At 42.3% G+C, this 15,116-nt stretch overlaps 1 protein-coding gene across 1 annotated transcript; it reads left to right on the top strand.

Moving 5' to 3' along the window:
- Window positions 1-1,212: 1,212 nt before the first annotated feature.
- Window positions 1,213-15,116, top strand: ankrd33ba (ankyrin repeat domain 33ba). The gene is made up of 6 exons (XM_062380057.1): window positions 1,213-2,013; window positions 11,506-11,635; window positions 11,912-12,052; window positions 12,717-12,858; window positions 12,971-13,169; window positions 13,799-15,116. The coding sequence occupies exons 1-6, from the start codon at window positions 1,588-1,590 to the stop codon at window positions 14,342-14,344; spliced, it is 1,584 nt and encodes a 527-aa protein (XP_062236041.1). The 5' UTR covers window positions 1,213-1,587; the 3' UTR covers window positions 14,345-15,116.

Below are 15,116 nucleotides of genomic sequence, written 5' to 3'. Positions count from 1 at the left end.
AATTCAAAAGCCCAACAGTAATTCGATTAGATTAATTTCTAGATAGTGGAAGGAAGTGGTGACATGTCGTCCATCTTTAGACACAGACTGGAGCTCCTTTTTCTTCCTGGTCTCTCCTGATATTAATATTTCACTTGCATGAGCACATATTCTGTGATAACATTACAGTGCAGCTGCATTACAGTATAAAACACAGCGAAACATCTCCATACCCGCAGTGTTCATGAGATATGTATAAGTGAATCATGGATTGAAACCAACTTCATGAGCTTTTTACTAAAATTAGGACGCTGACTTTAACCTGAACTCTTACTTAACAAACTTTCAACTAATTCTAATACTGGAGAATTAAAATGTATCTTTACTCTGTTGATTGTATGTGTGGCTCGACCAGACAGTTGTAACTCTCCACGGATAATTATCTATCTGTAGGATTGGAAACTGGCTGTCAGCCACACGGCAGCAGAATGGTACCATGGAGATGGACGAGTCACAAGAGAGTAGAGCTCTCAGCAGGGGGTAGATGAAGTTATAATAAGGCTACACACACTGGGACTATTATGCAATTGATTTCTTTCCACAACAGCTGATGTCAGCAAAGTGAATGATTTAATTACATGTAATGTTCTGTGTAAGTTACAATCCACGTGGACGACTTATTATCAGGATGTTCCAAAAATCAGCGCAGTCACAGGAATTAGAAAAAGATTATATTACTTAGTGTTTGCTTCACTGATTCCAGTAAAATCCAGATTTGAAAAAGTATTTTCCTTATACTAAGCCATTAATGATCAAGCTCCATCATATGTTATAGCCCCCATATCATCTCCTCTCTATGAACGTGGGCTTGGCGTTTCTACAAGAGTAGAATGGGAGATAGAACCAAACCGGGCTCCTCTCCTGACTCCTGTGGAACCAGCTCCATGTTGGGTTCAGGAGGAAAGATTTCTTGACCCTTAATGTGACCTAACAGGCATACAGACAAGAGAAACCTCCCTGGAGGACATGCTAAACATTGTATTTATGAATTATGTAATGGGCCAAACAGTAAAGTTAGTCAGGCACATATATACATATTAAAGTTCACTGGTGCTTCTACAGAGAGCAATAATCCCTTATCAGAGAGAGAGAGAGAGAGAGAGAGAGAGAGAGAGAGAGAGAGAGAGAGAGAGGTCCCAGGCGCATCTAATCGGCTTACACGACTCTAGGTTGACACAGAACTGTCTCTCTCCACCCAACGTGGGACAGTCGTGTATCCTGCTCTTTATTTTCTGCTCTGACTCCACTTTCCAGAGGCTTTACTTCCATGCATGTCTCCTCCGGACAAAACACCGCTCGGCGCAAAGATCTCACTTCTGTGGGAGCTTCAGATCTCAGGTGACAGCGGCTCTGTGGGGATGATCGGGAACACGCTCTGACTGTACATGGTTCAGCAGATTAAGGGGTTTGTGTACTTAAAGCTCCCGCAGACGATGTAATAGTTTCACCAGAGTCTGGTTTTGGAAAGACAGCTCGTCCCATGCGTGCGCCCCCAGCGCGCCAGGCTGCGCTCCACCCCGAGGACGGTGCCCTAGACCCCGGTGTTAGATGGTTCTGATTACCGACGACAGGGATGGAGGAGGCGTCCGGGTCAAGCAGCTCCAGCTCCAGCAGCATCAGCAGCAAAAGGTCGGGGGAAACGTCTCTCAGGTCCACCCGACCATAGAGGAGGAGCCCCCGTCCAACTCCGAGGATGACTACCCGAGCGAGGATGGGGACTATGATGAAGAGGAGGACGAATTCGAAGAAGTGGACTTCGAGAACCTGGATGACGGTTGCAGCATCCTGTCCGACGACTCCTTCTACCCGCCGGACGATGCGTTTGCGGACTCGGAGCGCACCCCGTCCCCGGACAGCCCGGAGCCCCTGTCCCTCCTCCAGGCGTGCTGCACCAACAACGCGGCCATCGTCCGGATCATGATCCGACACGGAGTGAAGGAGGAGCAGGTCAAGGAGTCGGACAAGAACAACAGGGTATGAGGAAATTCATATGTAACACACATCTTGAATCCACACACACAGGTTGCAGCAGATACACTTCACAAGTTTGCATTGACTTCCAATCATTGTGGACAACTTAACCAAAACGGCATCCCTAAATTCAACCATCACCAATACCTAACTCTAACCTTAACCTAACCCCAGTTCACATTTTATCCCTAATGTCAACCATGTCCAATTCATACCTAAACCAGGCTTTGGTCCCCATGGTCTACTGGTCAGAACAAGGTCACTATTTACAGCAGTAAAGCTCCCAAATAGGCAACAAAAACGAGTACACGTAAACATACACAAAACAGACACACACCACAGCTGTTCACAACATGAATCTTTTATCTTGTAAGAACAGTGTGTTGGACAAGGTTCATTTATATTGGCTCCGGTTACATATCATAGCATATTTAATCTCATAACTGATCGACTATGGAGCAGGTAAGGTTATAAAGTGTTCTTCCTCGGCTGGACACTAAATGTGTCACACTATATCTGTTTATCAAACTGAAGCCTCGGCCACCCGGTACAACAGGTTCAGACAAGAAGTTCGCAGTCAGTCTGCGTTGGAATAATTAAGCCTGAGCCTGCTGCAGTTACTTACTCACCTATTCCCAGGCCTTGGAGGAGGATCTGATTTGACCTCTATTTGAAATAGTTGTGATTTTGATAACCCTCAAGAAAACTCAAGTTATTTACATCTTAATAATTCTATATCTCTTCTGCCAGTTGGCTTGAAAATGCTACATTTTTCAACTTGTACATGTTTGTTAATAATCTGCTCAATATCAGTGTTGTCTTTGTATGTTTCTGCAATGACCCACCTCAGTTTTCAGAGAGCGAGCCACCACAAGCGCTTTTAAAAACAAACTGAAGTCTCCGAAGGTCAGGAGAACACACACTCCTCTGTGTGTGTGAAAGTATGCGTACTCTAACTTTGTGTGTGTTTTTTGTTTGTGAGACTGCATTTTCATATTCTATATTTGGACTCAATTTGTGTAATATATTTACAAAATGTCATTAAGGGCAGGATAAAAACATTTCGTAAAAGCTTGAACTCCACAAAAGGGATGAAGCATTTTCTGTTACACTAATCTCGGGCTATCTGAGGGATTTTATTTGTTTTATTTGTTAAGGTACATGAGAGTTGGGTCACAGCTGCCACCTTACTTATTCACAAACCACAGTAATGATAGTAGCAGCTCACATTTTCCCCATTTCCCTCCCTAAAGTCTGAATGAGGACATATAGGATATAAGGTAGTGGATGGGAAACACACTCACTTCTGAAAAAGAGAAGAAGGAAAGAAAAGGCGTATTCTACCTGCCCCCCCATCCCCACCCTCTGTGACCCAGGACCCACGTATCAAGTTGTTCAATGAAGTATTGAGTAGCAGTTTACAGAAGCACGAGGGAACTAATTTCCTCCATCATCCATGCTGATATCCACAAAAATAGTTGTAGTGTATATAGTGTACATTATATATATGTATATATATTATACTGTATGTGCATAATGTAGCCTATACGTCTGAATTCATGAACAGGAGAGTTTACAGTTTAAAGGCAATTACTTAAAAGTTTATAATAAAATAATTGCACTTTTCTCTAATAACTTAAGGTATAGAGCCAGGAGGGAATTTTTTTCCCATTTACAATTTTACCAATATACATTAGTTTAGTCACTGCCTGGAAAAAGGGGATAATCTTGATAATCTGCAATATTTCATGATAAAAAACTCCAGGCCTCTGCTGTTTTTTCCCCTCAATGACTGAATATCTTATATTTTTCACTGAAGGTCATTTATCAATTTAATAATTACTGCTTTCTTAAAAAACATCAATATATGTAAAGCATGTTTCCATTTGCACCTTGTAGAAAAAGGTCACTGCAGCCAAAGAACTGTAGTCCAGGGCGGAGAGATAAATCCATAATTATGGACTGCCAAACCAGCTTTCATTCATCTGGACATTTTGCTAATACTAATTGAATTAGTTGACACTGGGGCCTGTGCTGAATCTCTTATTAATGTGCATTGTTGTGACTCAGTGTAGTTGTGTTATTATACATTAGCGTTGGGCTCCTTTTTATCCAGGGAAAGCTGAGAGAGCAAGATTCACCATCACCGTGCACACTTGACTATACATCGCTTAGCTTTTATACTAATTACAGAATCAGATACCTGCACTTTGCATGTATACCAGTACATTAAAAAAATACCATTTAACTTATACAATGTTGTTATATTGTAAAATCTGTGTGCTACTAACACTGTATGGAAGTCACAATTATTATCATTGTTGTCTGACCTGACTCTTGTTAATCCCTTGGAAAAACAAATATACACAAAGAATGAATGCCGTGGAACTTCTTGTATATTCTAGTTTGACAGACATAACAGAAAAATAACACATATAAATAAATGTAGGAACACTAAACAAGTACTTCTTTTAAAAGCTGTTAAACTGCACACTCGGCATGGACTATAGCCAAACTGCTGACATCTTAACTAGTTGTGACTAATGCTACACGACTGGAAATAACTTGAGTGGCAGTACAGTGTAAATGCTGTTTTGGTGCAGTTGTACAATGCTGTGTCGTTACCGGAACATCAGCTCTTCAGTGAAGCTGAGTTGTTTTCATAGTCCTGACCTTACATCACTAATCTGGGCCTCTAACCTGGAGGCTACCCCCCCCCCCCCCCACCCATCTATCTTTGTCTCTTCATCCGTTTCACCTCCTCTTCTCTACAAACCGACCTCTTCCCTGAATGTACTGGATGTAATCACCAATGAACTCATGGGGAGATAGAGTAACATGACATCACTGGAATGCCCAAAAATCTCTCCTGTTGAGATCCCCCTGATTCTTAAGCTTTTTCATTCCTTGTGATTGTAGAGTATGTAGTATAGGCAGTGTGCAGATATACAAGTGTTTATTCAGAATATAAAAAGATGCACATAATGCACCAACAGAGAAAGGTCAAGGGTCCTACAGGCACGAGGATTAATTTGGCAAGCCCCCTCACAACAAATGGTTGCAAACAATGTGTGTCTCAGTTTGAGAGGCAAAGCAAGAAGGTTCCATGTTTGCACAGATAACCAGGATGTCTGCCATAGTGTACTCGCCACTTGCTGACCTCAGACACAATAAGAATATTGGAAACATGCTGATATGAATCTGCAAGGCTCATTAGTGTCCATGCGTATGTGTGTGTGTTTCACATCCTGAAACATCATAATATAGCAGACAGGTCGACTATGTGATGTGTGTAAGACAAAGAGAGGTGCTTCAGTACATCCCAGGCCCGGCGGTGACCATTTACAGCATGTGCTCAATTTCCCTTTCCTCTGGTCGGCAGTTTATAGGGAGTGTTTCAGTATAATGATTTGTTAGTCTTTCAAGAGAAAAAAACTGGGTTTTTGTCAAATTATATTAAGTGTTATAGCCTGGCTAATCTGTTATATCTGATATGCAAAATTATGTCTTATCCCTGTTCACAGTTTCATACAAGCAGGGAGGTCAAGGGTTATGTCCAGCTAAAACCAATGACTTGAATCTTTAGTAATATAATCTCTAAGATTTTTTTAAATTTTCACAGGGAATAATTCATGGATCTTGTTGAAACAAATAAGGCATATTTAGGGAACTTGGGGCCTTGGCAGAGGAATATGTGCTCTTCTAAATGTCATTCTAATCTTAACTTGAGAGTCTTTTTCTAGGCTTACTTAACTACTTATCTAGCAGAAAGGTTTGTCTATTAGAGTACAGGAAGTTTCCACTAAGCAAAGCATTAATACTAAATTTGACAAGAAACCTAACAATATATACATGATGTAGTTCGTATGGAGGTATGTAAATTTAGTTCTGCTTCAGAATCTCTCAATTCTCAGCGTTGTGTCTGCCGCGATGCAACAACAATTGGCAATGTCTTGTCAGATGTAAAAAAGAGAACAAGTCACTCAACATGAGGGGTTATCCCTGATGAAAGTATGACATGTGTGTGTGAGTTTAAATATAATGCATCAGATGAATACTGGTGTCCACTGGCACTTCTGACCCTGTTCAGGACAGTATGTGTTCCTCGTGGAGTGCATAAGCATTAAACCCAATGCAAACGTACACACACAAACACACATGCACACGGACACACACAGAATCCAATCAACTTGAATGAGGCCACCCTGGCTGTCTGATAACCCCCCCCCCCTCTCTCTCTCTCTGTCAATCACACGCGCACACACACACCAGATTCTGCAAATAGGCCGACACACAGTGACAAACCATTACAGATACATCACACTGCAGCCCTGCCTGTTAAGACAGCATGTGACAGAGTCGGCCACAGAGTGTCTGATGCACAAAGAGAGCGCCGACCAGCGCGGATCGACCATCACGTCAACAGGCAGACAGACTGAATGAGGGACACGTGGGGGAAAGAAAGAAATTTGGCACCACAGAGGTCTGGCGAGCATGATGCTGCTAGCCAATATAGATAAGTGGAAAAATCAAAGCGGCAGTCGTACACATTTGATTTGATACAGCCGTGTGAACGCCCAGCTGCAGACAGAAAGACAACATTACAGGGAGGCTATTGACAGAAACACGGCCCAGTGTATCTGTGACGCTTTTAGTGTGTGTTTGAGGGTGGTCTAGAGGGTGTGTGTGCTTGTGTGTGTGTGTGTGTGTGTGTTTGATGCCTTTATTTGAAGACAAAGATGTGCTATAGATTGTTAAAGGGATGCTAGGTTTTGTATTCGGTCTGTACAGAGGGACAGTTTGTTGGTCGCTCGTATGACTTGCAGGAGTTAGCTGCGACCATAGACTGTCTGTAGAGATGGACGACGCGTTACCCAATACAAGTCGGTCTCAGCTCTCATTCATGATGTTTCACCGCATTTCTATAGTATCAATAAAATTAAACCTGTGGTAAGAACAACCTTAAATGACAGAAACCATTTACTTTGTTCAGTTCATGTCCAACCCACTAACATGGAGGAGGCAGGATTCATGATCTATGCTGCAGCCAGCCACCAGGTGGCGATATAGATGTCTTCAATCTTTATATACAGTTTGTGGCTTAGACCAGTCCTTACTTGAAAAAAGTCAGTCTTTATTTAGGAAAAATGGCAGCCTCTTGGTAACATGGTGAAAGACCAATATGAGACATAATGGGGAGATAGAGCAGGCTCCTCCCTGTTTGGGATGCTGTCTTGGATAATACTGCAAATTGTTTCGTAAAAAAAATATTTTTCTGGGCAAGTATGTGATTATCTGCAATTTAAAACCCATTATAGGAAACTGTAAATTGATTATCAGTTATAATATATATATATATATATATGGGATGCAGTGTGTCACTGTTGTTGGAGCCAATTATCATTACAGCCTTCTCACATTAACAGTAAATACTCCCCCTCTCTTTGTGTCTGGCTCACTGATAAGGCTAAGCCTTTCTATTCTTAGACCTGGATATCCCCAGATTACTGAGGGTGTGTGTGTATGTTAGTGTCTTTCCCTGTGTTTATGTGTCGACATGGGCTAATCATAAGATGTTCAGAATTCTTGTGTGTATGTATCTGTGTTCAGATTGAATGAGAGATCACTGAAGTAATACTAATGATACTTAAATTTTTCAACCAGAATACTTTTTCGCATCAGGATAAGTGTTCCAAAATATTTAACTACATTTTTTTCAGCAGCTTTAAAGCAACACTATGTAACCTTTACTGAGGGACAGCGCCCTCTGCAGCCAAACATGATGACCAATTCTGTTGTAGTTTGTGAGTTTGTTGTATGATTAAGGTGTGCCAAGTGGAAAACTGAAGAAAAGGGCCTGTGTGTGTGTGTATGTTCCTATCACAGAGAAAATAGGACGTTTTGTGATGAAATTGGTCCAGACGCGCTGCGGGGCATGTTTCTGAAGCACAACACTGCCAGGCTGGAGGGCTGCCAAGTATGAGTGTGCGTGCTTGTGAGACAGTGAGCGAGAGACATACGAGGTCTTCATGTGTGTGTCTAGGTTTAACCAGATAGAGTTCTCTGGCGCGGTGCCACTGTGAATTTCTCCCACACAATCCGCCAGTTATTCCACAGGACCTCTCTCCACCTTAGAACTCTCAGGGCTGAGAAGACTTAACGGGACTGCATCAGGAGCTGGATGACAGCCAGGCAGGTTTTACATCTGTCATTTCATTTTACAGGTAAACAGATTGAGGATTTTCTAAATCAGGGGCCATAAATACGCCAAAAGTGACACAGGGGGCCAATTGTAAGTTATATGTGTACATGACACCAAGCGTGTCATGTGTAGCTTTGAGCACATTATCAGCATTTCCTACAGAATTAATTAAATCTACTGTGATAACTGGGATGCACAAGCATGAATGCCCCTTTCAGGCTCAACAGATTATGAGTGACAGGTACTCAGATAAAAGAGCGAGATACAAACGTATGAGAGTTCCACAACTGCAGCTGAAACTATGAGGCCTGACAGTCTGCGTGTATGGTGAATACTTTACGGACCACAAGCATGTGGCACAGATCTCGCTAAGAGATGTTTAATACAAGTTTTGTTTAACCTTAAAACCCTGGCAGGACAAATTGGAATATGGCGGGCCACCACTGAATAGACAATAATGGGAAACAATGAACCCGACTACACAAAAGCTTAAAAGAAATTGCAACACAATTTATTTTCGTATTATTAGTTAGTGACTTTTTCCTTTTAAGTTTATTGACATGACAGGGCCACTGCAGCTGTATCCTGTATCTTTTTTTAACTGAGCCTGTGCCGCTGAGCAAAGTAAAAGCTTGTTATAAGAAACAGTGTTTTCATTATGATACAGATTAACAGAAATAAAGACGGTGGGGAAGCAGTCCCTACAGCAACTGGACAAGAAGCTGTGGTAATAGGATTCATCAGACCATCACATGTTATGGGGATATTTTATTGTCTTGAAAAATGTGCTTTAGATTGGTCTCATGTTGATGTGACATGATGCAGACATACAATCTTGATGTTTGTTAAATAACACTATAGGTTATTTTACGTTTAACGTTGGTGAAAGGAGATATTCAGAATTTGGAGTTCCACATTTAGCTTCATAATTTCACATACTTCAGTGTTTGCGTTGGTACTTGTTCTTGTTACCACCTCAGGACATTCTCCATGATAATCACTGATCTTGTCAGGACCAGTAGACCTCATGGGGACCGAAGCCTGGTACAAATCAGGCGAAATTACATTTTTGAGGTCATAGTTAAGGTAAGTGGTGATGTTGGTTACTGGTTAGGTTAAGGATTAGATTTGGGTTTGGCCGTTCACCATGAATGCAAAGCCCTAATAAGGATAGCTCTGTGTGTGTGTGTGTGTGTGTGTGTGTGTGTGTGTGTGTGTGTGTGTGTGTGTGCGTGCGTGTAGGAGTCGTAGAAAGACACGGGAGAGGCTGGCACAAACTTTGTAAACTGGTTTTCACCTTCAGGCCCTCTCCGTGTCAATCCTGTTCATTTGTTTTGTTTTATTCTTCTCAGAGAGACAGAACGTTTCATCACATTCATACCAGAATTTGGAAAAATAATTCAGTGGAGTAACACAGTGTGCTTAGAAACCAAGAATACAAATTCTTTAAGGGGGTTACATTTAATACATTTATGAAGAGAACATTGTGTGTAAATTCATAAATCAAGTCTGCTGAAGGAAAATTAAATGTGGAACAAATTTGAAGTTTTTAACTTGTCATGGTAAAATATTCTTCACACACATAATCACATAGTGTTGTGTAACATATGTTCAGTGCTCCACTGCAGTGGCTTGTGGTGATGTGTACACATAAGTGAGCAGGGCTGCAGGCTCCTGTATACCTGCTGCCTCTTAAAGGGGAATTCTCATATTTTTCAACCTGGGCCCTGTGTTTATAGATGTGGGTGTGTAGATTTGTTGGCCCTGATAAAGTTCTCTTGGAATGTGTAGGTGCATCTGAGACAGTAGCTAGAAATACAAGACTCAAATTGTTAGTCTAGGTCTTTACTACCAGTCTGGAAACATTGTTTGAGATTCTGAGCTTTGCCACTGAGCAGCAGCTAGTTCTGCTTGTTGCCTCTCTCTCTCTTTGTTTGGTTTTCAGTTAGTAGGAGCTCCTCGTCCATGAGCTCCTCGTCCATGTGCTCCAGCTCTAACAAGAAGCTCATTGAAGTCCAAAGCCTCATCGACATTCAATCAGAAACACTTTCTGAATATCTCTGATAAAAATCCAAAGTCCTCTCTTTAATTCTCACTCTCCTTTCCACCTCCATCTACCTGGATCAACTGAGACGTCAGGAGACTTGAGAGTGAGACTTCTCATTGAGTGAGACATGTTTAATGTTTCCATACTGTTAGCAAAGAGCCACAATAAACCATTTTATTGGTGAAAAAAGCACTTTTAGTGGACATTTTGCCCCATGAGAATGCATTGGAGCCACTGCCGTGTCACGTCGTGGCTTCTGGCAGAGGCCATATACTGGACCGATTCCAAAAGTTAATGCCGCTACCATTCATTTACATACCCACATTCATGAACATAAAGAAAAATCACACATCAGAAGAAAAGGAGTAACTTAACTTATTTAAGGAATAACTTTTGAAGTGGATTTGATTCTTTGACATGGTGAGATCGGGCATTAGCCTAGGTGTAGCTATGGTCTCTCTGAAAACCCCCTAGTTCTCCATACTCTCTTATTAAACTCTTACTCTTATAATTTACATAAAATCATCAATTGTGAACTGATTTCTTGTATAAAAACATGTATTCCAGATTCCATTGATGCTTTGACCATCTATAATGAAAGACATTTCTTCCTGTGTATGTAGAAATACATTTTACATAACATATCTATTGAGAACTCCGTGTTCCCAGATCCTACATGCAGCCCCCCCACCCACCCCCATCTCTCTTCACCCTCTGGTGGTAAATTTGTTTGTTTTGGCCGATGAAACTGTGTGCACCCTCTGGAAGGTACTCAACTTTTACAAAAAATTTCCACGACTCCAACACCCTCCAAAAACGGGCATAAACTCCCATTCACGGACTAACATTTACACATCCTGCCACACACAACACATGAAAGGGTTCCTATTCTGGTAGGAACACACGCAGGTAAACAAACGCATACATACATACGCTCACTGAAAAGACAGCAACAGAAGCAGAGACAGCTTATTTTTCCACCGAGTTCAGGGTAGTTCAGGTTCTCAGTGAAAACACAGCAGATGTCGCACTTTTAAAAGATGCACCGCTATGATCACATTTTATTTCCTGGAACTTCTATATGTCAGCATTTTTACTGCAGCCTGGCTTTATCTCCTATGGCAATTTGTTTTGTTTGTTTCCGGATTTTTTTTGCTGAATCTTAACATAAGCCTTTCACCCTTTGCCTTGTATATTAACTCCTCCATCTCTATTTTGTGTCCTTTCACTTTCCTATTCATCACAGATAGGGCTGTTGGTCGCATGCTACCAGGGTTATGTGGATGTTGTCATAGCCCTGTGTCAGTGTCCGTATCTGGATGTCAACTGGCAGGACAGCGAGGGGAACACGGCTCTCATAACTGCTGCTCAAGCAGGTAAGTTGCACACGTACGCACGCAGACGGACACAGTAATATATCAGGCTTAGATACACAGTCACACAGGCATTTACAGTACAGCGTGAACACATGCACACGCAGATACAAATACACACCGCATGCTGACTAATGCTGACACGGGTGAAGACACACAGACGAGCATAAAAAAAAACACGTCGGTACTGCTGTGAATGTGGTTTTGTCCAAAATTTGGTGGACGATGTGGAAATGTGACCAATAATTAATACCTCCCTCTGTCGTGTTCTCCTTCAAGGCCACATAACCATCACCAACTATTTGCTGAACTACTACTCTGGGCTGGACATCGAGAGGAGGAACTGCCACGGCTTCACCGCTCTGATGAAAGCTGCCATGCAGGGCAGAGTGGAGTGTGTGCGCTCGCTCATGATGGCAGGTGAGGCAAATGTGCAAAACTGCAGCTGTCGGATTTCCTTCACACAAACACAAAAACAGACTGGGTGTCGGAATCGAGTGTGTTGCACTGTCAGATTCTAAATTTAACCCATTGCCTCGATTCCCTGGCCAGATTTCGAGAGAAGTATTTGCTTTATCAAATCTCAGCAGCTCAGGAAACCGATTTTCAGATGGACGATTAGAAAATGTTTTAGCAGTTATAAAATGAGAACTCTCCTTTGGAACAAATTAAATTATAAGAGGCCAAGGTTTTTAAAATAAACAGGATTTCAGTTAAACTTTGACGATGGGCACAACACCTTCCGATTCATTTATTCTGTTTTATTCAGTTTGGCTTACAGTCTTTGGCTTTTAACTTTTCCTTTTGGCTGTCATGCATTCATCATACTACATATATTAAATTGCAAATGTTGACATCAAGATAAAGATTGAGATTAGATTACATGTTTGTGTATTTTGGCCCTGTGAGATTTGCATGTTGGTGTGTGCGAGTTCTCTTGAATAATTAGACACACATTTTTGAATCTTCAATCTTTTCCCCTCGTCATCACTTCTAAGCACAGCCACCAACACATTGTCTGCCTTTTTATCCTTTTTAACCTGTATACTTGTGTATCCACCCTCTCCTCTGTTGCGTCCACCAGGGGCAGCCCTGAATGCCAAAGACTTCGGGCGCCACATGACTGCCAGGGACTGGGCCTTATTTACGGGCCGTTACGAAACCGCCTGGGTGATGACACGTCTGATGGAGCGGCCTTTTCCTTACCAATTCTGTGAATCATACAGGTAAAAGGGGTTAGTCAGCTGTAAGCCACATCATAAGCACAGCCTGTGTCAGAGTCACTTACCCTCAGTGTCTCTGTGCAGCGGATTTATGTCTAAACTTGCTCCCCCTCAGTCTAGAGTGGCCCCCGCTGACGTCACTGGTGACCAAATCCCAGGAGCCCCGGGGCTGTCTGCAGCGCCTGTCCGACAGCATTCGGAGCGTCTTCAGCATCGCGAATGTCACCAACCCCGAAGAGGAGGGGGTCATCGACCACATGGTTTCTATCACGACGGCAATGAGGAGCCCCGCCATTGCTGTGGCGTGCCATACAGTGAGTTACGGAGCACCAGATCCCTTCCTCAGCATTGAGGAATCACACATGTTTGTTGCTTAATGCCTCACAACGACAAGCACATTTGAAACAAAGGCTGAGATAAAGTGAACCAATGAGTAACACTACTGTGTGGGATAAGGAAGAATAGGTCTCCCTCTGCATTATTCCTGGTGGCATCTGCACACATACATAGTAGGAGGTGCCTGCTCTTTTCTTATACATGCTCATTTCCATTATAAAGGAGCCAGTCAATCTTGCACGGTATGAAAATCCCTTTCTACAGGCTTGAAATTTGACAGTTTATGTTTGTGTGTTTAGCATTAATGTGGGTCTGTCATGGCTGTTTCAGAGAAGTGATGTGCAAATTAACTGATACTATTGTGGTAATAATGCTATTAAAAAGCATTAATCAACATTTTGTTTAATTCCAAAAAACAGCTTTTTCATGGGATTAGTTGATACTAATTAAAGGATATAATTAACGGCAGTCTTTTTCCGATACGCAGGTTATTTATCCAAAATTACCTCTGTAGGAATTCTGCTATTGGTGCTGCAGTGCCATTGATATTATACAACCAGATTATAGTGAGTAAGTCAAACCACTGAGAGACTGATTTTTATTTCAGGTGTGTCCTGACAGTCCCCCAAGTGTTGGAAAACGGCACTATGCAGTTCCTGAGATCATTCGCCAGCAGCGCGCCAAAGAGCTCCGCTCCGTCAACCCGGACAGGGCAGATGGACACCTCAAACTCTTCCAGAACTCCCGGATCACGCTCGTGGCCAAGAACTCTGCAGACCGCCGAGCCAGCCTCCAACCCCAGAGCCTGGTGCCCCGACAAAGGAGCTCCAGCCTGGGCTTGGGGGCTTACAATGAAGCCCTGGAGCTGCGGAGAACCAGCCTTCTGCCTGTGCACATGGTGCTGAGGAGAAGCAGCGTAAGGCCCGGCTTCAGCATCCCCAAACTGAGGGTCTCCAAGGCCCCCGCACCCACTTACGAACCAGAAAAGGTCCGGAGGAAGAGCAGCGCCAAAGACGGAGGTGGGCACCTGCTGCAGATACCAAAGTGGAGGTACAAGGAGCTAAAAGAAGAGAGGAAGAAAGCAGAGGAGGCAGAGAGGAGGAGGCTGGAGGCCATAACCAAGAGACACCTCGCTGCAGGGAAAAGGAAATAATATGATAGCCTCAAAGGATGTGATGATGTTCAGTAAACCTAAACTTAATAGAGTTTTATGCTGGACAAGCCATAAAATTAAACTGTTTGGTCTCAAGGTGTTTGCAACCATCTTCACGCTCAGGAGGAGACTCGAATTACCAGCAGTGTTCCTGGAGAGGACGGTAGACTGAAGGTTGCAGTAGTCTGCTCTGTGTGGCATCCTGAAATCTTCTGAGCAGAGATGCAGGCTGGCCTCTTCAAAAGGGGTTTTACACTAGATTGTTAGCGACACCCGGGGGATTTAATACTTGAAATGTTTTAGGTAACTTATTTTTCATATTTATTGCTTTGTAATGGACGGTCAAATCTATTTTTTGTTACTCTTTGGATGCTTGATACACCAGTGTTTTTGTAAAGCAGAAGATCAATACACAAACACACTCACTCAGACTGTAACCACAGCAGGAATGTGTTTATCTTTCTTCTTAAACGAACAGAAGCAATTCATTGAAGATGTTGTGGAATAATGTCTTTAAAATATACAGTGGAGAATACTGGTAGGGGCATTTCATATGGCCTGAGAATGTGAAACGTAAACTTTTATAGAATTGAATGTCATTGTACAGCAATATTTAATGTTTTTTGTTTAGCTTTACGATACATTTTACTGATACTGATTATAGATATTTTATATTAGATATTAGAGAACTTTATTTTTTATTCAACTTGAACTTTTTTCACCTACTGACGTGTAAATAGTTGTGTTTTCTAGTCTTAACTTTTGGGATCAA

This window comes from Platichthys flesus, chromosome 21 (assembly GCF_949316205.1).
Source record: "Platichthys flesus chromosome 21, fPlaFle2.1, whole genome shotgun sequence".
NCBI lineage: Eukaryota > Metazoa > Chordata > Actinopteri > Pleuronectiformes > Pleuronectidae > Platichthys > Platichthys flesus.
This window is presented reverse-complemented; position numbering and strand designations above follow the sequence as displayed.

Bases quoted from the DNA above. Each gene is read 5' to 3' on its own strand.
- ankrd33ba (XM_062380057.1), top strand. From the start codon at position 1,588: ATGGTTCTGATTACCGACGACAGGGATGGAGGAGGCGTCCGGGTCAAG. The intron at 2,014-11,505 runs GTATGAGGAAAT...TATTCATCACAG, and splicing joins AGTCGGACAAGAACAACAGG to ATAGGGCTGTTGGTCGCATG. The intron at 12,859-12,970 runs GTAAAAGGGGTT...GCTCCCCCTCAG, and splicing joins CAATTCTGTGAATCATACAG to TCTAGAGTGGCCCCCGCTGA.